The following is a 27,034-nucleotide window of genomic DNA, read 5'->3' as shown; positions in this document are numbered from 1 at the left end:
GAATGCTCCATATTCCATGCAACATCATGGCTAATCTCTTTCGGATCCCCCCCAAAGCCTCCACAATCTTCCTGTAATGCGAGGACCAGAATTGCTTAAAATGTGACCTAACCAAATGCAACTGCCCCAATGATTTCACAACTTTTATTCTCAACATCCCAATTGATGAAGCCAAATATGCGGTGTGCCTTCTTTATCACTCTATCTCCTTGGTTTGCCTCTGTCATTTCCCTTTGTACATCAACGCTCCTCAGGATCCTGGCATTTACTGTGTGCTTTGCTCTTACAGTTGAGCTCCCAAAGTGCAACTGCTAAAGAGATAATTATTGAAGATTAGCTCTATTTGTCACAAGTACATTGAAATATAGAGTGAAATGCATCGCCTGTGTGAAATCAAATCAGTGAGGATTATGCTGGGCAGCCTGTAACTATTGCCATGCCAACATAGTATGCCCACAACTTGCTAACCCTAGCTCTATGTCTTTGGAATGTGGGAGGAAACCAGAGCACCCGGAGGAAACCCCATGTGGCCTGAAAGGAGTTTGTACGCTCTGCCTGTGACCGTGTGGGTTTCCTCTGGGTGCTCCGATTTCCTCCCACAATCCAAAGACGTACCGGTTGGTAAGTGATTGTAAATTGCTCCATGATTAGGCTGGGATTAAATCTGGAGATTGCTGGGCGGTGTTGTTTAAGGGGCAAGTGGGGCATATTCAGCAACACAATCATTAGGGATATAGATAAGGTGAATGGTCACACTCTTTTTTTTAGATTAGATTAGATTCAACTTTATTGTCATTGTGCCGAGTACAGATACAAAGCCAATGAAATGCAGTTAGCATCTGACCAGAAATGCAAAGAATAGTATTCACAGTGTAAAGGAGTCTAAAACCAAAAGTCATTGGTCTATGGTGAGCAGGGACACTTTTAAAAAGGTCCTGAGTGGCACGTTTTTCCTTTATCTAAAAAACAAACTGACTTTTGAGAGAGAACCTGAGCTAAATGTCCAATACAATGATTTGACTATTTTGCAATTAGGCAAAATTTTATAAAATCATACAATTTAACTGTTGAACGTGGTCATTTGTGTAGAAGCAGTGAAGGTTTCACAGCTGATGGTTTCCTGATGAATATAATACCAAAGGCCAAATTTAAAAGCACAAATTGAAAAATAACTGAAAATGTACAGCAGATTATCCTAAAAAGGGAAACTAGGTTAACACATTTCAGTTATAACATTCACACTTATACTTTCAAAAACAAAATACACACTTAAGCAGCAAAGATCAAATTTAACAATCAGAAACAAAATAGGAAATATAGGCATAAGGGTATAGAGCAGGTGTTCCCAGACTGGGATCTGTGGACTCCTTGCTTAATAGTATTGGTCTACAGCAGGGGTGGCCAACCTTTTACATTCTATGCGTCAATTTTTTCACGCACAAGTTCAGATGCGCTATATGACTCTTGTACCCCCATTCAATTCTTGTAAAAATATGTTAATGTAAACATTTTTAGCATTTTTACATGATATATTGATTTAATATAAAAACAAGTTAAACATTACTTACCTTAATGAGACTTTTAACAAATGTACAAATTTGTATTTTGTCTTCTTTTGATTTCTTCCTTTTTCTTAATCACATATTCTCTCCGTAACTCAGACCCAAGCACTAGGTTCAGTTTTCCTTCTAATTCAGTCTGATGTTGTGTTTTATAGTGTCTATTAAGATCATGTCTTCTATTATGTGAGAATGTGTTTTCACAAACAATACACAATGGTTTTCCGGACAGACCTGGTATAAATAAGAACTCATTTTCCCACTGTTCATTGAATTCATGCTTACTATCACTTTCTGCTTTTCTTTTGCTCATTTTCTTTTGCACTGTGATGGGTAACTGAATGTAAAAGCAAGGTTTAGTTTTTGAAAAAGTACAAAACTGCAAATGTTCACAAAGGACGGACAAAGCACAACTCCGTAGTGCAGGAGTGTCAATTGTAAACTGACTGGCAAAAACCTGCGACGCACCGCTGGTGCAGACGCCTGGCGCCTCAGGATCAAACAAGTATCAAACATGTATTGAACAGTTAAGGAACGACTGCAGAACAAAAGTCCTCCTTTCCTAGTTTGATTCATTAAACATTTTTTTAAAAATTGAAAACAGATTAATGTGAAAGAAGATAACATTCACCAAAAGATGTACACAAAATAATAAAACCGCTAAAAATAATTACTAAGTTTTAGATTTATTCTCAGTAAAACCCATCTCTGGCTCTAAGCGACTTGAATTCCTGTTGTAGATTTTTTTTTCTACAAATCGGTTTTTGGCTAATACTTTTTGCATGAGTAGGCAATGTGCCACTTCTAATTATCCAATGCGCCACTTTTGGGCATCCGTGGTCTACGGCATAAAAACGGTTGTAGAGCAAGAACAATAATCATCTGGAACAAATTACTGGCATATTTGGTGAAGCGGGAAACATTAAAAGGTTTCAAAAAGAAATTAGTTAGGAAGTAACACTGGTTTGACCAGCTTTCAAAACTTGAGTGCAAGTTGGAAGTCATGTGACGTACTTGCAAGACTGAAACTTGCATGAGTGTCATGTTTTTAGCAGTGATAATCGAGATGCTTCAGAATATGCAGTCAGAGAGGGAATGATCGACCACAAAGCAGGAGATGGGAATCAGAGGAACCTCAAAGTATCTCATTCCAGAACTGTTTTCTTTTCAATTTTGTAGTTGAATGTTCCTCTAAAGAGTGCAGCTACAGCTGTGATAATGGCAATATGAATTACTAAGATGCACACCGGAGCGAATGGAAATAATCCAAAGGTTATAGTGGTGAGAGACTTGATAGTGAGGGGAACAGGTAGGCACTCTGTTTGTTATAGATGTTAATGTAGAATGGTGCCTTGCCTTCAAGGATGGCGGAAAATGATTGTAGGATATTCTAAAGGGTGCGAGTAATCAATGAGAGGTCATGGTGGAAAATGTATAAATGAGGAATGAGAGTCTGAAACTTGAAGTTAAGAAATGAGGTCAAAATCAGAATCAGATTTAATATCAAAGGTGTATGTTGTGAAATTTGTTAACAGTGGCACCTGTACCATGCAATACATGACAAATATAGTAAAATAAATAAATAAATAAATTACGTATATACCATGTATGTATATTAAATAGTTAAATTAAAAATAGTAGTGCAAAAACAGAAATGATAAGAAAGTGACATTGTGTTCTTGAGTAGAATGTACAGTGAGGAATCGGATGGCAGAGGGGAGGAAGCTGTTCCTGAATCACTGAGTGTGTGCCTTCAGGCTTCTGTAGCAGAATAAAAACGGATTGTAAACCCTGGTTTACTATCAGTGCCATACACTAGGGAGTATAGGGATAGGACAGTAAGTCAGATGAATACGTAGCTGCAGAGATGGTGCAGAAGGGAGACCTTTAGATTTCTAGATCACTGGGACCACTCCTGGAGAAGTTGGAACTTGTACAAACTGAAAGGGTTATACCTGAACCAGAACATGGCGGTCATGAGCCTGCAGGCCTCTGCAACTTGCCGGAGAGCATTGGCCTTCAGCTTTCTCAAGCACCTGTATTTACTAGTTGTTAGAACCATTGAGCCCAGGTACCTTCTCTTGGGTCTTGTCGGATTGATTGTTACTGGCATGTATTTCCTGCAGTCTATGATTATTCAAAGGTGACTCTCATTAGCGTGGTCCTACTGTCTGCTTGGGAGAATGATTTTCTAGTTCAGTCATGCCTCCAATGCTCTGTTGGTATTCCTATGTATAACCCCTTGTTTCCGTCTCTTCATAGGGGGTGGGGAGAGAGGGGTTCACTGTTCCTCTACTCCTGGGCTGAGGCATCACCAGAGCTTACCGTGAAAGCGTCTGCCATCTGCTGCCCCTAGGTTGAGCCATTGCCAGCACTCACTGTGACAGAGAGACTCTGCTATTCCCCTGCACTTCAATCTGGTCCTGTGAGCACGCACTGTGACATTGGCTGATACCTTTGTGGTTGAAGATTTAACTAATTTGGCAGGTGATTGGAACGGTCAAACATTGAAGGAGAACATGGTCAGTCTAGTACGTAGACGTGATTTAAAAAGGCAGATGGGAAGGACACAAAGATGGACTGTATCCATTTTAAAACAAGACATTTGACAAGTAAGGCAGAAGAACTAAAAGAATCGATTAAACACATTGGTATATGATTTTGTTGCTTCACAGAAAATGTTGGCACATGTCAGCTCAAGATTCCAAGGTATAGACTAATCAGGGAGGCTATTACTGCAGCAATCAGGAACAATGTCTTAGGAAGTTCTTCAAATGTTGGAGAAACAGAATAAGACTGGGCAATCTCTGTTCTGGGGTTGTACTACAGGCTTTCAGTCAATGGGATACAGACGAGCAGATACATGGACAAATCTAAGAGAAAGATACAAATATTAGGCTAAGGTGGTAGAGTTCAAATATTCAAAGGTTGAAAGCTTGCTCTGGTGTATTAAAATTTTGTGAAATATTGGATGAAAGTCTGAACAGCTCCAAGTGATATTTTAACACTCTGTGCACTCACAACATGTAAGACATTAAGGTGTCTGTACAAGTTAAACATTATTAATGTCTAATGTTTGCTGAAGCTGCTGGAGGCTTCATTGGTTTAAAGGCACCAGTGGGATGAGTATGTCTGTTGATGAACATGAATTGTTCGAATGAAAGACACCATGCTGAGTTAGTGGCACAAGAGCAAAGTATCAAAGTGTTCATCTGACTGTGTGTCACTCAGTGCTTGTGGATTGAACCCCTGTTTATTGAGGCACCTTTACCTTGGTCTTGAGATTTCACCTAGATCGAAGAACCGTGATCAATAGGTGTCTAAGACAGACCCAGGGTGATTTCACATGTTGGAATTTGGAGTTCTCCCAATGCAGCGACAATCAAGTGGCGGCTGAGAATCATGAGCCCTGAAACCTTTGTGAAAATCTTTGTAAGCTACTACGTAGTATTTTGTGTGGTTTATTTGTGCTTTCTGTTTTATGATAATAAATTAGGCTTAAGTTACTTTGCTGTAATCATATGCTTATTACCACATGTCCTGGACACTCTAATTGGTTTGTGTCTTTTGGGTCTGATCAACTCAGTGCAATAAAAATTCAAAGTAAATTTATTATCAAAGTACATATATGTCACCGAACACTTCCTTGAGATTCATTTTCTTGCGGGCATATTCAATAAATTCAAGAACCATGATAGAATCGATGAAAGACTGCACCCTACAGGACACACAAACAACCAATGTGCAAAATTCAACGAATTGTGCAAATACAACAGAAAAAAGAAATAAGAATAATCAATAAATAAACAATAAATATCGAGAAAATGAGATGACTTTAACTTCCACATTAACTAGGAGCACCTCAGTGTTAGTGGCAGACAGAATTTTCCCCATGTTTTTCGAAGTGCATCTACGTTTTGAGCCAAGATTTAGATAGCTCTTCTACAGAAGGGGGTAGGTACTAGACCTGACTTTTAGGAATATAGCAGAACAAGTGGAGGGGCTATATATGGGACAATATTTTAGAAATACTAATGATAACTCTGTAAGTTTTAAGTAAAGGAGAAGCACAAGGATAAATGAGAAATTAAAGTCCCGAATTGGGGGAAGTTGATTTCAATATGCCAAGACAGGATCCAATGAAAGTGGTCAGGAAGTAGCTACTTGTAACCAGGTCTATATGCAGCCATTAGGATCCATTCAGAAATGAAATTGTGCGAGTTTAGGGCACGCACATTGCTATAACGTGGAAGGTAAGGTCAATAAGCCCATGAAACTCTGGATATCAAGAGCTACTGAAAGTTGCATTAATAAAAAAGGTTATGATAAGTTTAGAAAACAGAAAAGAGATATATACAGGACTAGGTAAAATGCAGGAGGGTATTTAACATTTTAATTAGCAGGATAGTTTATTATTGTCACATGTGTCGAGACAGTAAAAAACTTGTCTTACAGATCATACAGATCAATTTATTACAACAGTGCATCGAGGTACTACAAGATAAAACAATAGCATTTTGGCATTTGGTCAAAGTGCTGATTTTCTCATACCACCCCCACCCCTGATTTAAAACACTGGGATCCCAGTTCCTGTGTCCTCTTTAAGCCCACTGGGTTCATTGCAACAGTTATTACTTTACAGTGCAGTATCAAAAAAAGTGAATTAGTGTGTTTAAGTTCATCATCCTATTAATTGACAAGGTTCAAAATCAGGGCCTTTGTACTTTCCTCTGCAACTGGATCCTTGACTTCTTTATCAGGAGACCACAGTCAATGTGGATCAGTAATAACATCTTCTTGCTGACAATCAATACTCACACCTCAAGGGTCCATGCTTATCCCACTGCTCTCTCTCTCTCTCGACACTCATGACTGTGTGGCTTGGCACAGCTCAAACACCATCTATGACTTTGCCAACGACACCACTGATGTTGGTAGAATCTCAGATGGGGACGAGCAGGTCTATAGGAGTGAAATAGTTCACCTGGTTGAGTGGTATCGCAACAACAATTTCAGCTACAATGTCAGCAAGACCAAGGAATTGATTATGGGAAGTCAAAAGAACACATTACAATTTACATCGTGGAAAGTATGAGCAACTTCAAGATTCTGGGCATCAGCATCTCAGAGGATCTATCCTGAATCCAACACATCAGTGCATTCATGAAAAAGGCATGCCAGCAGCTCTACTTTGTTTGGAGTTTCAGGAGATTTGAAACATCACTGAAAACGCTTGCAAGTTTCTACAGATGTACAATGGAGAGCATTCTGACTGGCTGCATCATCGCCTGATATCAAGGCTCCAGAGCACAGGATTACAAGAGTTTGCAGAGAGTTTCAAGGTCTCAGCCCGAAACATTAACAGTTTATTCATTTTCATAGATGCTGCCTGGCCTACCGAGTTCCTCCAGCATTTTGTATCTGTTGCTCAGAGAGTTGCAGACTGGGCCAGCTGCAACACATTCCATGCCCTCACTTCGGGAAGTCTGATCACCGGGCTGTACTTCTACTCCCTGAGTATAGGCAGAGACTGAAGAGTGCAACACCAGCAGTGAGGACCAAAAGGTATGGACAAGGGAAGCACAGGAATGCCTACAGGACTGCTTTGAATCAGTGGACTGGACTGCATTCAGGGATTCATCTTTGATCTGGTTGAGTATGCTGCAGTTGTTACCGACTTCATTAAAACCTGTGTGGATGAGCGTGTGTCCACAAAGACTTAATGTTCATTACCACACCAAAAGCCGAGGATGAACCAGGAGGTATGTCGACTGCTGAAGGCTAGATCTGTGGCATTCAAGTCTGGCAACCCAGACCTGTACCAGAAAACCAGGTATGATTTGCAGAGGGCTATTTCAAGGGTGAAGAGACAATTTCAAACGAGGTTGAAATAGGATGCACAGCAACTCTGGAAGGGTCTGCAAGACATTACCTCCTACAAAGCAAAACCCAATAGCATGAATGGCAGCGATGCTTCACTACCAGATGAACTCAAACGCCTTCTATACACGTTTTGAAAGGGAGAACAGCTGTGAAGATTCCTGCTGCGCCTGATGACTCTGTGATCTCCGTCTCAGAGGCCGATGTTAGACTATCTTTAAAGAGAGTGAACCCTCGCAAGGCAGAAGGTCCCAATGGGGTACCTGGTAAGACTCTGAAAACTTGTGCCAACCAGCTAGCGGGAGTATCAAGACATTTTCAACCTCTCACTGCTACAGGCGGAAGTCCCATTTGCTTCAAAATGGCAACAGTTATACCAGTGCCTGGGAAGAATAATATAGGCTGCTTTAATGACTGAAAGAAGATGGCAGTGCGCATGGACGCAGCGGCCCCTCGGGGAGTGATAAGTGTATCTAGAGTTTGTTCTGTTTGACCTGGACGTATAACGTACAGTCGGAACATGCTCGTTAATGTCAGGGCATACTATGTCAGAAAAACTGACGAGTTCTGGTGTGACATGGACAGTTTACGCCACTACGGACTACTATCCGCTACTAAACCGGCTGCTTCCCGAGGGAGGAGGAAGCGAAAGCGCTGTGAGAGAAGACAGAGGAGGGGTAAGAGGGCCGGCATCCATGCTAGGTTAAAAGCTAACCCCACCAGGCCAGCGGTACCGACCCTCCTGCTCTCAAATGCCCACTCCATTGACAACAAGCTGGATGAGCTGCGTCTGCTGAGAGAAACACGCAAGGAATTTAAAGACTGCTGTGTCTATGTCTTAACGGAATCCTGGCTCCATGACAACATACCGGACGCGGCGATACAGCTAGAGGGAATGACATCGTTTCGTGCAGACAGAGAGGCAGCTAGCTCCGGTAAGAGCTGAGGAGGAGGCCTGTGTGTTTATATAAACAAAGACTGGTGTGTGAACGCTACAGTAGCTGCTAAACACTGCTCACCGCTGGCTGAATTTCTGATTGTGAAATGCCGGCCGTTCTATCTGCTGAGGGAATTCACCATCATGCTTGTGACAGCTCTTTACGTAGCTCCCAGTGCCAATGCTAAGGCTAATGCTAACGAAGCACTGGGAGGCCTACGTGAAGCCATCAGTGAGCTACTGACTACACATCCTGACAGCTCTGTGGTGATTGCTGGGGACTTTAACCACACCAGCTTAAAGACTGTGTTCCCCAAATTCCTGCAAAATGTGGATTTTAAAACCAGAGGAGACAACACACTGGACTTGGTTTATACCAACACACCACAGGCATACAAAACAGCCCCCCGCCCCCATCTTGGCCACTCTGACCACATATCTGTCATGTTAACACCAGCATATAAACCACTGCTTAAATGTGTGAGAGCAGAGAAAAGAGAGATAAGGGTCTGGCCAAAAGGAGCAGCCTCAGCACTATAAGACTTTTTTTGCACACAGACTGGGACATATTCAAAACAGCAGCCTCCTATGACGGCCATACAGACATTGAGGAGTATGTGGAGGCAGTAATCAGCTACATAGCCAAATGCACAGAGGATGTCACTGTGATGAAAACCTTCACCGCACGTGGTTATAAAAAGCCATGGATGACAACAGAGGTGCGTTCACTACTGAAGGCCCGTGACACAGCCTACAGATCGGGGGACAGGAGTGCGCTTCGCTCAGCCAGGTCTGCACTTTCACTAGGGATCTGGAAAGCGAAAAGGGCCTACGCAGGCAAAATACATGGACGCTCCTGTGACACAGGTGACACCAGACGGATGTGGCAGGGAATTAAAGCTCTGACAGACTGCAAGATCAGGCAGAAAACTGATGACAGTGACGCCTCTCTTCCAGACAGGCTTAACAATTTCTTTGCCCGCTTCGAAGCATCAAACACTACAGCAAGGGGGAGATCCAGTCCCTTTTTACCATCTGACCAGCCGGCTCCAATCATCGATCCAGAGCAAACACGGAGGACCCTTGCCAGGGTCAACCCACGAAAAGTGGGAGGTCCCGACAACATCCCTGGATGTGTGCTCAAGGAATGTGCTGATGTATTAGCAGATGTCCTGACAGACATTTTCAACATCTCCCTTAGTCAAGCTATTGTCACCAGATGCTTCAAAACCTCCACAATCATCCCTGTAGCAAAGAAATCAGTTGTAGCCCGTCTGAATGATTACCATCCCGTTGCCCTGACCCCCATAGTGATGAAATGTTTTGAATGGCTTGTCAAGCCTCATATCACAGCCAGCCTCCCCTCATCACTGGATCCTCTACAGTTTGCTTATCGTCCAAATCGCTCTACGGAGGATGCAATATCCACCACACTGCACACAGTTCTCTCTCACTTGGTCAACAAAGACACTTATGCCAGAATCCTGTACATTGATTTCAGTTCAGCATTCAAAATCATCATCCCTCAGAGACTAGTGGAGAAACTGTCGCTGCTTGGCCTTAGCACTGCCATGTATCGCTGGATTCTGGATTTCTTGACGGAGAGACCACAGTCAGTCCGTGTTGGCAGGAACATCTCTGACTCCATCACACTGAGCACTGGATCCCCACAAGGCTGTGTGCTTAGCCCATTGCTGTTTACACTGCTAACACATGACTGTGCAGCCAGATTCAAGGAGAACCTGATCATTAAATTTGCTGATGATACCACAGTGGTGGGGCTCATCAGCAAAAATGATGAGACTATGTACAGGGAGGAGGTCAAACACCTAGGGAGCTGGTGTAGTGATAACAACTTGATGCTTAATGTCACCAAAACCAAGGAGATGATCGTCGATTTCAGACGGTCTCAGCCTGAGCACACACCCCTCAGCATCAGCGGCTCCGCAGTGGAGAGAGTGGAAAACATCAAGTTCCTTGGGTGCAGATCTCGGGCAATCTCACCTGGTCCAGGAACACCACTGGGATTGTGAAAAGGGCCCAGCAGAGATTGCACTTTCTGAGGAAGCTTAAACAAGCATCACTCCCCACTAACATCTTAACTACATTCTACAGAGGCGTGGTTGAGAGTGTGCTGACCTTTTGCATCAAAACCTGGTACTCCAGCTGCAGTGCTGTTGACAAAAAAGCCTTGCAGAGGGTGGTTAGGGGAGCAGAGAAGGTTATTGGGGTCTCCCTACCTTCTGTCCAAGACCTCTTGCAGAGTCGATGCCTCCAGAAGACACGGTACATCATTAAAGACCCCTCACACCCTCTCCATGAACTGTTTGTTCTTCTGCCATCAGGCAAACGTTACAGGAGCATCAAAACTAAAACCTCAAGGCTACTAAACAGCTTCCTCCCATAGGCAGTCAGACTGCTAAATAGCTGCTCTACCTGACTCTGCTTTGGACATTTTTAACTTGCACTGGACACTTATAAATTGATTTTAACTGACATGTGGCTGTTGTGTTTTACTATTTATTGTTATGTTTATTATTTAGTGTTGCGTTTGTTATGTTATGATTGCACTGCTCCTGGGAAACACTGTCTCGTTCTGTCCTGCAGAGCTGATGTACGGTTAGAATGACAATAAAGTTTTTTGAATCTTGAATCTTGAATCGCCCGGTAGCACTCACATCGACAGTGATGAAATGCTTTGAGAGGTTGGTCATGACTAGACTGAACTCCTGCCTCAGCAAGGACCTGGACCGACTGCAATTTGCCTATTGCCACAATAGGTCGATGGCAGACGCAATCTCAATGGCTTCCCACAAGGCTTTATACCACCTTTATAAGGCGTTCGTCTAGTTATCTCAAGGTTGCTAGTTCGAGCCTGAGCTGTGGAAGTGTGTTTGTGCCCTCGAGCAAGGCACTTAATCACACATTGCTCTAGTCCGTGCGAGGAATGGCGCCCCACACAGACTTCCAATCTGCGCCTTGTAAGGCATGAAAATGCCCGACGCAGGCCTCTCATGGGCTTAGTCGACGTTCCCTCCCTTTATACCACCAGCAGAACACAAACATTCATGTCAGGATGCTGTTAATTGACTATAACACTGCATTTAATACCATCATTCCCACAATCCTGATTGAGAAGTTGCAGAACCTGGGCCTCAGTACTTCCCTCTGCAATTGGATCCATGACTTCCTAACCAGAAGACCACAATCTGTGTGGATTGGTGATAACACATTGGTATATACACATGACTGTGTGGCTAGGCATAGCTCAAATACCATCTACAAATTTGCTGACGATACAACCACTGTTGGTAGGATCTCAGGTGGTGAGGAGAGGGCGTACAGGAGTGAGATATGCCAACTAGTGGAGTGGTGCTGCAGCAACAACCTGGCACTCAACGTCAGTAAGATGAAAGAAGGAGCATACAAATTAGCCAGAAAAAGTGGCTCACCTGAGGACTGGGAGAAATTCAGAGTTCAGCAGAGGAGGACAAAGGGCTTAATTAGGAAGGGGAAAAAAGATTATGGGAGAAAACTGGCAGGGAACATAAAAACTGACTGTAAAAGCGTTTATAGATATGTAAAAAGGAAAAGACTGGTAAAGACAAATGTAGGTCCCCTGCAGACAGAAACAGATGAATTGATTATGGGGAGCAAGGACATGGCAGACCAATTGAATAATTACTTTGGTTCTGTCTTCACTAAGGAGGACATAAATAATCTTCCAGAAATAGTAGGGGACAGAGGGTCCAGTGAGATGGAGGAACTGAGTGAAATACATGTTAGTAAGGAAGTGGTGTTAGGTAAATTGAAGGGATTGAAGGCAGATAAATCCCCAGGGCCAGACGGTCTGCATCCCAGAGTGCTTAAGGAAGTAGCCCAAGAAATAGTGGATGCATTAGTGATAATTTTTCAAAACTTGTTAGATTCTGGACTAGTTCCTGAGGATTGGAGGGTGGCTAATGTAACCCCACTTTTTAAAAAAGGAAGGAGAGAGAAACCGAGGAATTATAGACCGGTTAGCCTAACGTTGGTGGTGGGGAAACTGCTGGAGTCAGTTATCAAAGATGTGATAACAGCACATTTGGAAAGTGGTGAAATCATTGGACAAAGTCAGCATGGATTTGTGAAAGGAAAATCATGTCTGACGAATCTCATAGAATTCTTTGAGGATGTAACTAGTAGAGTGGATAGGGGAGAGCCAGTGGATGTGGTATATTTGGATTTTCAAAAGGCTTTTGACAAGGTCCCGCACAGGAGATTAGTGTGCAAACTTAAAGCACACGGTATTGGGGGTAAGGTATTGATGTGGATAGAGAATTGGTTGGCAGACAGGAAGCAAAGAGTGGGAATAAACGGGACCTTTTCAGAATGGCAGGCGGTGACTAGTGGGGTACCGCAAGGCTCAGTGCTGGGACCCCAATTGTTTACAATATATATTAATGACTTGGATGAGGGAATTAAATGCAGCATCTCCAAGTTTGCGGATGACACGAAGCTGGGTGGCAGTGTTAGCTGTGAGGAGAATGCTAAGAGGATGCAGAGTGACTTGGATAGGTTGGGTGAGTCGGCAAATTCATGGCAGATGCAATTTAATGTGGATAAATGTGAAGTTATCCACTTTGGTGGCAAAAATAGGAAAACAGATTATTATCTGAATGGTGGCCGATTAGGAAAAGGGGAGGTGCAACGAGACCTGGGTGTCATTATACACCAGTCATTGAAAGTGGGCATGCAGGTACAGCAGGCGGTGAAAAAGGCGAATGGTATGCTGGCATTTATAGCGAGAGGATTCGAGTACAGGAGCAGGGAGGTACTGCTGCAGTTGTACAAGGCCTTGGTGAGACCACACCTGGAGTATTGTGTGCAGTTTTGGTCCCCTAATCTGAGGAAAGACAACCTTGCCATAGAGGGAGTACAAAGAAGGTTCACCAGATTGATTCCTGGGATGGCAGGACTTTCATATGAAGAAAGACTGGATGAACTGGGCTTGTACCCGTTGGAATTTAGAAGATTGAGGGGGGATCTGATTGAAACGTATAAAATCCTAAAGGGATTGGACAGGCTAGATGCAGGAAGATTGTTCCCGATGTTGGCGAAGTCCAGAACGAGGGGTCACAGTTTGAGGATAAAGGGGAAGCCTTTTAGGACCGAGATTAGGAAAAACTTCTTCACACAGAGAGTGGTGAATCTGTGGAATTCTCTGCCACAGGAAACAGTTGAGGCCAGTTCATTGGCTATATTTAAGAGGGAGTTAGATATGGCCCTTGTGGCTATGGGGATCAGGGGGTATGGAGGGAAGGCTGGGGCAGGGTTCTGAGTTGGATGATCAGCCATGATCATAATAAATGGTGGTGCAGGCTCAAAGGGCCGAATGGCCTACTCCTGCACCTATTTTCTAGGTTTCTATGAAAGAGCTGATTGTGGACTTTAAGAAGGGTAAGATGAAGGAACACATATCAATCCTCATAGAAGGATCAGAAGTGGAGAGAGTGAGCAGTTTCAAATTCCTGGGTGTCAAGATCTCTGAGGATCTAACCTGGTCCCAACATATTTTAGGGCATGGCATGGGGAGGGGGGTTACTGCACAGGACCGAAAGAAGCTGCAGAGGATTGTAAATCTAGTCAGCTCCATCTTGGGCACTAGCCTACAAAGTACCCAGGACATCTTTAAGAAGTGGTGTCTCAGAAAGGCAGCGTCCATTATTAAGGACCTCCAGCACCCAGGGCATGCCCTTTTCTCACTGTTACCATCAGGTAGGAGATACAGAAGTTTGAAGGCACACACTCAGCGATTCAGGAACAGTTTCTTCCTCTCTGCCATCCGATTCCTAAATGGGCATTGAACCCATGAGCACTACCTCATTTTAAAAATATGCAGTATTTCTGTTTTTGCACATTTTAAAAAATCTATTCAATATATGCAACACACATAAAACTTTGATGTGTGTTGCTTGAATTTCCAGCATCTGCAGAATTCCTGTTCTTTACACATCAAAGTTGCTGGTGAACGCAGCAGGCCAGGCAGCATCTCTAGGAAGAGGTACAGTCGACGTTTCGGGCGGAGGCCCTTCGTCAGGACTAACTGAAAGAAGAGCTAGTAAGAGATTTGAAAGTGGGAGTGGGAGGGGGAGATCCAAAATGATAGGAGAAGACAGGAGGGGGAGGGATATATAGATATATAAATAATTAAATAACAGATGGGATAAACCTGATGGCATGAACATTGACTTCTCTAACTTCCGTTAATGCCCCAACTGCCCCCCATACCCCATCTGTTATTTATTTATTATATATATATTCTTTTTCTCTCTCTGTCCCTCTCACTATGCCCCTTGCCCATCCTCTGGGCTTCCCCCCTCCCCTTTTCTTTCTCCCTTGGCCTCCCGTCCCATGATCTTCTCATATCCCTTTTGCCAATCAACTGTCCAGCTCTTGGCTCCATCCCTCCCTCTCCTTTCAGTTAGTCCTGACGAAGGGTCTCGGCCCGAAACATCGACTGTACCTCTTCCTAGAGATGCTGCCTGGCCTGCTGCGTTCACCAGCAACTTTTATTGTGTTGCCTGAAATTCCAGCATCTGCAGATTTCCTCGTGCTTGCGTATTCAATATACGTAATAGATTTACTTGTTTATTAATTATTTTTTGATGATTAATTTTTTCTTTCTTTTTTTGATTATTAATTTTAGATTATGTATTGCGTTGAACTGCTGCTGCTAAGTTAACAAATTTCATGTTACATGCCGGTGATAATAAACCTGATTCTGATTCACAACCCTCCCCACCTCTGAAGCCATCTTCAAGAGATGTGCCTTAAGAAGTCAGCATCATTATTAAGGAACCTCAACCGCTGGAACATGCCCTCTTCTTGTTGCTATCTTTGGGGAGGGGGATACAGGACCCTGAATACTCACACCCAGAGTTTTAGGAACAGTTTCTTCCCCTTCACCATCAGATTTCTGTATGGTCCACATAGCCATGAATGCTACACTTTTATTCATCTTTTGCACTGCTTAGTTTTGTAACTTAACAGTAATTTTTACCTTGCCCTGTACTGCCATCAAAAAATGACAAACATCATGACACACCAGTAATAATAAATCTGATTCTGAACTAGTAGCCTTGAAAATCTGCTAGCTTGGCACAAGTCTTGAGTGTGCCAGATTAAGAGTTTTACTTCCAACTATTAGTTGTGGAGGCTTAGTTGTTTCAGCGTAGGAAGTATGCCATTTCAGTACAAATGTGCATGCGGAGATTTCATCATCATCCCCCAATTCTATTACTACTGGACATAAAAAGGGCTGCATGGTAGCTTAGCAGTTAGCGCGACTCTTTGCAGTGGCAGTAATCAACAATCGAGGTTTAATTCTCGACGCTCTCTGTAAGGAGTTTGTATATTCACCCCATGACCATGTGGATTTCCTCTGGGTGCTCTGGTTTCCTCCCACAATCCATAGGTGTATGGTTGTGGGCATGCTATTTTGACACCAGAATTATGGAGACACTCATGGGCTGACCCTAGTACAACATTGGACAGTGTTGGTCATTTACACAAAGAACTAACCTCACTGTATGCTTTGATGTACATGTGGCAAATAAAGCCAATCTTTCAGCTTTATCATCAATACACGTCTTCAGGATGTGGGAGTAAAATCCAACCACAGGGAAACTATAAAGAGGATGAGAAGTCAGGCTTGAACTTGAACCTGGGTCATTGGAGCTGTGATGCAGTCGCCCAACTAGCAATGCCACTATGAAGCCCAGGATATAATCTGGGATAAACGTTCCAGCTGAGGAGAGACCGGATAAACTAGACTTTGGTGCAGTAAACTGAAGAGGGGCCTTGCTGAGGTACAAACTGTGGGTGGGTGGAAAATGAGGTACTTATTTTAACATCACTCCTTAGCAGTGGTGTTAATAATTAGATGGCACAATTTTAAGTGCAAGATGATTGAATTGGAGATTGGAATTAGATCTTGAAGTTCAGACAATGACAAATTTGGACCCATTCTTCCTGGAAGTGGGGGTGGGAGAAGATAGATACTTTCACTAAGTGAATGTTTAATGAGTCAATGCATAAAAAGCAAAGGTGAGTGCTGGAAGATTGAATTAGTAATTGATAAGAATCTGATAGATAACACAGTCATGGTGAACATAATGGCTCTGTATGACAGTATTGCAATTTTCCACCAGATTTCTTTAGCAATTTACAGAAAGCCATTCAATTTGCATTCTGCTGTTGTGGCATTGCTTCAACTTGCTCTCTTCATTGCACACTAATTTCTTCTTTCTGCTTTTGATCACTGAAGCTGGTTCATGGCTGAGAAAAGCATTTGAAGAGAGAGAAAAAAAGAATTCAAGGCATGCTATGGAACTGGACATACTTTGTTACAAATATTTTATTTTAAATATCCACGTATTAACAGTTCATGAATACCAATCAAAGGTGGCTTGAGAAAAACATTTCAAGGAACACTTCATTTCAGTGCTATACAGAAGAATGCAAAGATAGATCTGATACTAAAGCAAAGGCTTTGCTTAAAAAGTTTACTGTAAAAATAGCTTTACAATAAAGACTTTTTAACCTATGAATGATATGGCAATCATCTCATACTCCTTGCCCTGAGTTTTCTGCACAAAAGATCACCATGTCAAAAAATTAAACATTCTTTAAAAATATTGCATTTCAGCCACAGCCCTGTGAATATTGTACATTCATATACAGTACTTTTTTGCACAGATTAAAAAAGCTTTAAAAAGTTGGTAAATAGCAATACTTTAAAGTATTTTGCATATTATATACCCATATATAATAAATATACATATTCACATCAATACAAATTCTGATATAATTATAACATACAAAGTATAAAATGGATTTCAAATACATTCATCTGACATCTTTCATTCTTGGATGAAAATAACAACAAGGCAGAGCACACCCACTAAAGTTAAAGCTTGTAAACCGAGGAAACCCAGCATAACCCAGAAGAAAATTATTACAACTGGTTCCACAACACGAGTTCCAAATGGGATCTGTGTGAAGCCAATATTTCGCAGGCATTTGTTGAGCTCCCCAAAAAGCGTTCCCATCTTCTTGTAGTCATCGGTAGTGCTTTCTCCAATATCCACAGGAATCTGCTAAAAGGAAAAAAAAAGGAGAATAATGTAGTATTTTGCCACGGACAATTGAAAATTCCAGTCAAGCGATATGTATTCTTTTATTTATCCACTTGTACGGACAAAAGAGCATTGTTAGATATGGCAATCTGACGGGTATTGTTGATACACATATTATCAGTTTCCAATTTCTAATGCTAACAACTATTGTGGGAAGAAACTATTGTGGTGTAAAACACACCAACAGAAGTCAGGTCAGTTAAATACTGTAAGATTCCCCCACAGAGTGAGCTGGGGAATGTGGCTGGCTGGGACATGAATGGGGTGTTGGGTGTGGGAGGCATTGTCACCACAGATCAGAAGTATGAGTTGATCAGCCACACAAGTCTGGGTAGAGTAAACCTCTGCTAATCCATGATCTGACTATTTGGAAATGCCAATGTTAAGGCAATCAGCTCCCTGGAGTCCAATCACAAATGAGAGAAAATCTGCAGATGCTGGAAAGCCAAGCAACACACACAAAATGCAGGAGGAACTCAGCAGGCCAAGTAGCATCTATGGAAAAAGAGTACAGTTGATGTTTCTGGCCGAGATGTCAACTGTACTCTTTTCTTTAGATGCTTCCTGACTTGCTGAGTTGCTCCAGCATTTTGTGTGTGTTGTTCAGTTCCCTGGAGTCCTGGTTTACATGCTCCCTTCCAGCTCTGTTCAAATCTAGTTGGGTGTTTCTCTCACTAACCTCGAAACTTTTACCAGGTTCACTGGGAAATGTACTATTCTACAACATAACATCTAAAGTTAATTAAAAGTAAGATGCAGTATTAATAGAACAAGACAATCCAATGTCCCAAGCATGCTGGACTGGTAAAATTTTACTATATTCAGTGGCTCGTAAATTACCTACTGACTTTTCACCAATGAGTCACAGCTACCCACTTGATCCTCATCCTCTTCACCATCCCGGATATTCACTCCCTTCATCACTGCAAGACTCACTACAGCGATTTGCCAAGACTGCTTCAACAATGCTGATAAAAGCTGCAATGGCTACTTTCTTCTCTATGTCACATAGCATTGATTTGAAAACATGTTGCTGCTCTTCTGATGTCACTAGGGCAAAATGCTTCCTAACTTATAGTGCCATGGAAGTACATTTATCATTTGAATTATAAGGATTTAAGGATAATCAGCACCAGCTCCATTGCAACCAGGAAGGCACAATAAATACTGGTTTTACTCAGAGTGGTCTCATACAAAAAAATTATAAAAATTCATTCTTATACCTTGGCTAGTGTAATTGAGGGCACAGGTTGGATAACTATATGAAGCTCTCTAGCATCCTTATATTAAATTCATTTACCCCTCCTCAACAGTAAATATCTTGAACATCTAAATGAGAATCTACACAATTATATATTATGAGCTTAATACCATAATTTAACTGATCCCTTCACTTCCACCCACCTCTACATAAGACCATAAGACATAGTAGCAGAATTCAGCCAATCGGCCCATCGAGTCTGCTCTGCCATTCCATCATGGTTGGTTTATTCTCTCTCTCAACCCCATTCTCCTGCTTTCTCCCTGTAACCTTTGAAGACCTTACTAAGTACCCAGGACATCTTTATTTTACTCTCTGCTAGATTATGTATTGCATTGAACTGCTGCTGCTAAGTTAACAAATCTCACGTCACATGCCGATGATAATAAACCTGATTCTGATTCAAGAACCTGTTAACCTTTGCTTTAAATTTACCCAAATGACTTGGCCTCCACAGCTGTCTGTCGCAATGAATTCTACAGATTCACCATCCTCTGTCTAAAGAAATTCCTGCCCATCTGTTCTAAAGGGACATCCCTCTATTCTGAGGCTTTGCCCTCTGGCTCCACCACTATAGGAAACATCGTCTCCATGTCCACTCTTTAATCTTTACCTTTCAATATTTGATAGGTTTCAAAGAGATCCCCCTCACTGTTCCAATCTCCAGCGAGTACAGGCCCAGAGCAATCAAATGCTCCTTATATATTAACCCTTTTATTCCCGGGATCATTTTCGCGCGTCTCCTCTGGACCTTCTCCAATGTCTGCACATCCTTTCTCAGACAAGGGGCACCTAACAAGGCGCAGCTCTCCGGTGAAAAATGATACCGTATCTGTTAAATAGGGGCCGTGGACAATTTCTGATTTGATGGAGAATGGACGTGAAATCACAGAGGAACATCTGGAGAAATTTCTGAAACGCCCGTCCGCTGCTGTCGTTACTGTATGGTCGGGAATCTTTCGGAGGGTAGGCCTCAAAATCCCCGGCCTTGCCTGCTTTTGGCAACCGAGAAAGAGGTCGAATCGCTAGGACAGAGATGGCGCTCAGTACTCAGTGTCGGAGAGCTGATCAGAGCTCCAAGTTTTCGGTTGACTCAGTCGGATTGTGGTTGGCATGGCAAGGAGTTTTTCTTCCCTCTCCCGTCTGCGTGAGGTGTGGGACATTCGAGAAACTTTGAAATTTACTGTGCTCGCGGACTTTCTTCATCAAGTTATGGTATTGTGCACTGTTGTAACTATATGTACAATTATGTGGTTTTGTCAGTTTTTTCAGTCTTGGTTTGTCCTGTGTTTTGTGACATCACACCGGAGGAAATAATGTATAATTTCTTAATACATGCATTACTAAATGACAATAAAAGGGGACTACGTGTCTTCATAATCTAAATCTAACAGCTTAGCATACTCCAACAGTGTTCTGAGCAATGCTTTTTAAAGCATCAGTGTAACATCCTTATTATTATATTCTAGTTCTTTCATGATGAATGCTAATATTACATTTGCCTCATCACCGACTCAGTCTGCAAGTTAACCAATTTGAATCCTGTATGAGGACTCCCAAATTCCTTTGCACCTCTGATTTTTTGAATGTGGTCCCTGTTTAGAAACCCAATGTGCGTGACCATATACTTCCCTACATTGTATTCTATCTGCCACTTCTGTGCCTATCCTCCAAATCTTTTTAAGTCTTTCTGCAGACTCCCTGGTTCCTCAACCCTACCTGCCCCTCATCCTATTTTTTTTCATCTGAAAACTTGGCTACACAGCCACCAATTCTATCATCCACACCACTGACATGTAACGTGAAAAGAAGCTGTTCCCAACACTGACTCCTGTGGAACACCAGTAGTCACCAATAGCCAACCAGAAAAGGCCCCGTTTATCTCCACTCTTTGCCTCTTGTCAATCAGCCAATCCTCTATCCATGCTAGTACCTTTCCTGTAATATCATGGGCTCTTATCTTGTTAAGCAGACTCATGTGTGGCACCTTGTCATAGGCCTTCTGAAAATCCAAGTAATCAACGTCCACTGACTCTCCTTTGTCCATCCTGCCTGTTGTTTCCCAAAGAATTCCAATAAATTTAGCAGGGAAGATTTTCCCTTAAGGAAACCATACTGACTTTGGCCTATTAAATCACGTGCCTCTAGGTACCCCAAAAACTCATCCTTAAAAATGGACTTTAACATCTTGCCAACAACTGAAGTCAGGTCAACTGGCCTAATTTCCTGTATTTTGCCCCTCTTCTTTCTTAAAGGGTGGAGTGGCATTTGCAATTTTCCAATCCTCCGGAACCATTTCAGAATCTAGTAATTAGACCATAAGATATAGCAGCAGAAGTAGGCCATTCAGCCCATTGAGTCTGCTTCGCTATTCACTCATGGGCTGATCCAATTCTTCCAGTCATCCCCAATCTCCTGCCTTCTCCCCTTTGATGTCCTGGCTAATCAAGAAGCTATCTATCTCTGCCAATGACTTGGCCTCCACAGCCTCTCTTGGCAACAAATTCCATAGATTTACCACCCTCTGACTAAAGTAATTTCTCTGCATCTCTGTTCTAATGGACGTCTTTCAATCCTGAAGTTGTGCCCTCTTGTCCTAGATTCCCTTACCATGGGAAATAACTTTGCCATATCTAATCTGTTCCGGCCTTTTAACATTACTTCTTGAAAGACCATTACTGATGCCTCCAGAAGTCCTTCAGCTACCTCTTTCAGAATCCTGGGTTGTAGTCCATCTGGTCCAGGTGGCTTATCTATCTTCAGACCTGGTTCCCAACATCTTCATCTCAGTAATAGTAACTACACTCACTTCTGCCCCTTGACACTCTGGAATTTCTGTCATACTGCTGATGTCTTCCACAGTGAAGACTGATGCAAAATACTCAGTGAGCTCAACTGCCGTATCTTTATTTCTCCATTACTATGTTTCCAGTCTCATTTTCCAGCAAGCTCACTTCTCTTTTACTTTTTATATATGTGAAAAAAAATTCTGTATCCTCTTTTATATTATTGGTTAGTGTACCTTCATATTACATTTCTTTCCTTCTTATTTAATTTTTAGTTGCCTTCTTTTGTTTTTAAAAGTTTCCCAGTCCTCTAGCTTCCCACTAGTTTTTGGTATATTGTATGCCCTCTCTTTTGCTTTTATGTTGTCTCCAACTTGCCTTGTCAGCAACAGTTGTCTTATCCTTCCTTTGGAATATACTTAGGGATGTACTTATCCTACACCTCTGAATTGCTCCTAGAAACTCCAGCCACTGCTGTACTGCTGTCATCCCTGCCAAGGTCTCGGCCCGAAACGTTGACCGTTTACTCCTTTCTATAAATGCTGCCTGACCTGCTGACTTCCTCCAGCATTTTGTGTGTGTTGCTTTGACTTCCAGCATCTGCAGATTTTTTCTTGTTTGTCTATCATATTATGATCACTGTCTCTTAAGGGTTCCTTTACCTTAAGCTCCCTAATCAAATCTGATTCTTACACAACACCTAATTCAGATAACACACACACAAAAAAAATGCTGGAGAACGCAGCAGGCCAGGCAGCATCTATAGGAAGAGGTACAGTCGACGTTTCGGGCCGAGACCCTTTAGATTGCCTTTTCCTCTGTGAGCTCCTCTTGGTATCTCTCCTTCCTCCCTTTCTCCCATGGTCCACTTTCCTCTCCATCATTTCCAACCCACCTGGCTTTATCTATCACCTTCTAGCTTGTCTTCCTTCCCCTCTTCCCACCACTTTATTCTGGCCTGTTTCCCTTCCTTTTCCAGTCCTGGAGAGTCTCAGTCTGAAACATCAACTGTTTATTCATTTCCGTAAATGCTACCTGACATGCTGAGTTCCACATGTTACTCCGGATTTTGGCATCTGCAGAATCTCTTGTGTTTACTCTGACAGCAACTCTACAGCATTTTTAGTTAAAGCAGTCTTTGAATTCCCGGGCCTCAAATGACCCACAGCTTTCTATCTCTGTGATCCTCTTTCAACTCTTCAGCCAAAGAAACATTCATTTGTAATAGATCTGATCTTGTGGGCAAACAAGTCTTCAGACATATTGGTTCCATGTTTTGGAATTGTATCCCTAAACACCATCCTTCTCTTTTAAGAGTATACTTAAAATCAATTTCTCCAATCAAGCTTCTGTCAAATGTAATAATATACTTCGACACTGTCCATTCTGTGACAAGTGATACTAGAACATTTTCCACAACAAGGATATTGTACTTCCCTTCTCATCAATGGATGTGGTATACTTCATCACTTCCCTTTTCACAGTTTCTGATTGTTATTGTTGTTACATCTCTGTAACAGCAAGAATACACATAAATGTTCTGCTTCCAATTGGTAGTATCTAGGTCCTTGAATTCCCGATTTTAAGGGAAATGTAGAACATTCATACAACCTCAGTCATAGTGCATAAGCCTAACACTCCTGTAAAGTAAATCCATGTGTTGCAGAAGTGAAAAATGGGGAAATCCTCAGTTTTCATCATTTCTACCTTATTACATCAGGCCTCAAAACACAAGTTCAACTGAAACTTGCGTATTTGATAATATAAAGGCATGGAATTTGAATCTATTTGGGCTATGTTACTTAAAAACGAAGATTTTAAATTCTTAGTGTCCCCTTATCCAAGCAGTTTTCTAGGAATTTGGAAATTACAGTGTTCAGCACTCCCGATATACACTCAGTGGCCATTTATTAGGTACACATTGTTGTTATTGTAAATATCTAATCAGCCAATCATGTTGCAGCAAAACAATGCATAAAAGCATGCATTGGTCAAGAGGTTCGGTTGTAGTTCAGACCAAACAGCAGAGTGGGGAAGAAATGTAATCTAAGTGACTTTGACCGTGGAATGATTGTTGGTGCCAGATGGGGTGGTTTGGGTATCTCAGAAACTGCTGATCTCCTGGGATTTCACATACAACAGTCTCCAGAGTTTACAGAGAATGGTCTCAGGGGAAAAAAGAATCAAACAATTGGCAGTTCTTTGGTTCTTTAGGTGAAAATACCTTGTTAATGAGAAAGGCCAGAGTGGTTCAAGCTGACAGGAAGGTGACAGTAACTCAATAACTACACGTTATAACAGTAGTGTGCAGAAGAGCATCTCTGAATGCACAACATGTCCAACCTTGAAGTGAACTGGTTACAGCACGGATATACACTTCTAATTAGGTGGTACCTAAAGTAGCCACTGATTATGTGTGTCTGTTTCCTTCATTGTGTTCCCTGAGCAGAAACTTGCACCAATATACTGTATTTACACATTAGCACTAATTCCATTCATTACTAGTACACACAACTGAGGACTGCAATTTAAGACAACAGACACCAGATACTGATGAATTTGAAATAGAATATTCATCTGGTAGTATAATGTGCACAAGAGACGTTTCATAAAGATAGAATGGGCAGGATTATGGTTTATTCAGTGTGGGCACATGGCCAAGTGGTTAAGGCATTGGACTAGCTACCTGAAGGTCGTGAGTTTGAGCCCCAGCAGAGGAAACGTGTTGTGTCCTTGAGCAAGGCACTATAATCACACATTGCTCTGCGACGACACTGGTGCTAAGCTGTATGGGTCCTAATGCCCTTCCCTTGGACAACATTGGTGTCGTGGAGAGGGGAGACTTGCAGCATGGGCAACTGCTGGTCTTCCATACAACCTTGCCCAGGCCTGCACCCTGGAGAGTGAAGACTTTCCATGGTCCGTGGTCTCGCAAGACTAACGGATGCCTTATGGTTTATTCATCCCATACATCTTAAACTTCATTTATAACACAAATAAAGTAGCAGTTTTGGAAAACAGATTGCATAGCAAACTTTGTAATTTAAGTTTATATCACTTCCTATGCATTGCATCAAACTACGGAAAATGAAAGCCTGCACAGAACATTAAACTCAAGCAGTCAACTGTCTCAACCACATTCTACAGAGCTCCAAGTGCACATCTTAAAGTGAATGACCTACATCACAACAGCTTTAATGAATAGGTATGTTTCATGATATACTGAATTACAAGTACAAAAACTAGGGTTTCTAAAGCATATCTACTGAAGATTTTAAGGCTATATGGAAGTAGAAAGGTTCAAAGAAAGATCTGAAGGTTTTTAAAATTTTTATCATTAAGGCTAATATCCAAAGAGGCCAACTAGTACAGAGGAGATCAGGTAGAACAGATACAGAAGAGTTTTAAATATCCGCTATTTTATGGAAAATAAAAAGACTTGGTTGAGGGTTTCATGTTGAGGTAGAATCAGCCTACATTAACTTGTGGAAAAAGGCAGTCTTAGTGACCTGCATTGAAGATAACACCAAGGTTGTAAACAGGTTGCTAGCGGAAACTAGCTCTGACAAACAGAGGGATGGAGTTAGCTTGTGAAGTTAATCCAAGAAAATGGCTTTAGTCTTCCTAATATTTTGTGGATTCAATTTTTGCTCTTTTGAGTACTGAGAACTAGTTTACAGTCTAGAAACAGAGGCAAGGCCGAGGTATGTGAGCTGGGTATGTCCAGTATGATTGTGAAAACCAACACAAACTCTTGGATAAATGCAATCATGGAGCTGGAAAATAGAAATGGGAGGGGAACACAGACAGATAAATGGATTTGGAAGATAAATCAATGCAAATGATTCTTTGACAAGGATTACAGAGACAACAACAGAACCAGGTAACTAGTCCCATCCAGCTCAGTGACAATAAAGAGGAATTGGAAAGAATGAACCACAGAGAAGTTTTCATTGCCATATTATCTGTGACATTGATAAGAGATTTATTTTTGTTTTAGAGGGATCTGTGATAAAATAAAGAGCCTGACAAAGTTTGGTTGATGGTTATGAGGTGTTGATCAACATGGAAAACTAACTCAGGAGCCACTGGTGAAGCGCAGCTCCTGCTACAAAATGGGTGCTCTGAGTTCAGAAGTAGGACAGGCACGTGTGGTCTGAAATTATGTTTGATCACAGAGGAAAATCAGGATTAGAAATTCTGTTGAAAGGTCATTGACCTGAGCTATTAACCACTTCTCTTTGCAGATTCTGTCAGACATACAGGGTATTCCTAGCATTTTCTATTTCAAATTTCCAGCATCCATTGAACTCTGTTTTAGAATATGCCAATAAGATTTGAAAGACGAATTCAAGAAATTACAGCAAAGTAATCCGATTAATTTTGTGGAAGAATTTCATGTCTGTGAAATTAAGCAAATATTGCAGAATTAATGTTTTAACTTCAATACCATGTTGGAAGAACGGAGGACCATCTAAAAGGAATATTGAAACTCATCTGGCCTAGCCAGCAGTCAAAAATAAGGCTAAGCAATCTAGATATTATAATGTCAGAAATAGTAATTACTGAAAAATCATATGTATACTCTGTTGTCCTCCTAAAGGATAACAACCTTGTCAAGATTTGGAGGCTTGTGTCTCCTGTCCTGGAGAGCTATGTTGTCTGGAGTCAGGGCTTTATGCTTTGGCTCTCGGTTGGTTCACTGATGGCAAACAGGTCAAAGGGTAGAGGACAGACTAAGGGTGGTCCACCGGTCCTCCAGGTTCAGGGGTTCAGCTCAGGACTGACAACCCTGACTGGTAAAACAACACTGTTACAGAAACAGCAGTGAAGAATTCTTCTGCACCTGAGTGTGATGGTATTCCTGAGTCTCCACCTGTGACTTGCATGACTGACAGGAGTGAAAACTGAGTTATTGTCATGATGAAGGAGCCCTGAATACCACCACAGATGAAGGACCATCATTACACCAGCGGCGTAATGGGCAATAGAGTCGAGATACTCTGATGTGTGCAAACAACCCTTTTTATCACTTCCTTTTACAACATAAGGTTGTATTTCTGTAACTCTTCATTTTCAAAGAAAGAAAGCTCGATAAGATCAACAATATTGTCAAATTTCAAACTTTTTATTATTTCTATAATCATTTACAGTTTCATTTGGACAGATTAGATTCAAATTTTCTTGAAAATAACTGCATGAATTGGAATCTTTTAAACATACCTTACAATGATGCAATCTTATTTATTTGTGGATATTTTAGATGGCAGAGTAAAGAAACAAGCCCATTTACACAGGAGACTCTGCAGATGCTGGAAATTTTGAGCAACACACACAAACTGCTGGTGGAAATTAGTAGGTCAGGCAGCACTTCCGGCCAAGACCCTTCATTAGGACTGTAAAGATAGGGGGAAGAAGCCACAATAAAAGGT

The 27,034-nt window shown here is 41.8% G+C and overlaps 1 protein-coding gene across 2 annotated transcripts in view; it reads right to left on the bottom strand.

Annotated features, from left to right (window-relative positions):
- Positions 1-16,755: 16,755 nt before the first annotated feature.
- fam241a (family with sequence similarity 241 member A) overlaps positions 16,756-27,034 on the bottom strand; it is a 42,599-nt gene continuing 32,320 nt past the window's right edge. The window contains exon 2 of one of the 2 annotated variants that reach the window (XM_063045021.1): positions 16,756-17,513. In XM_063045021.1, the coding sequence (XP_062901091.1) occupies positions 17,280-17,513 (234 nt within the window). In that variant the 3' untranslated portion in view covers positions 16,756-17,279. Of the gene's footprint in view, positions 17,517-27,034 lie in introns of both variants that reach the window. The other variant, XM_063045020.1, reaches the window with a different exon arrangement.

The sequence above is a fragment of the Mobula hypostoma genome, chromosome 4, assembly GCF_963921235.1.
Source record: "Mobula hypostoma chromosome 4, sMobHyp1.1, whole genome shotgun sequence".
In the NCBI taxonomy this organism is placed as follows: domain Eukaryota; kingdom Metazoa; phylum Chordata; class Chondrichthyes; order Myliobatiformes; family Myliobatidae; genus Mobula; species Mobula hypostoma.
The sequence above is the reverse complement of the archived record's forward strand: the minus strand, read 5'-3'. Positions and strand labels throughout refer to the sequence as shown.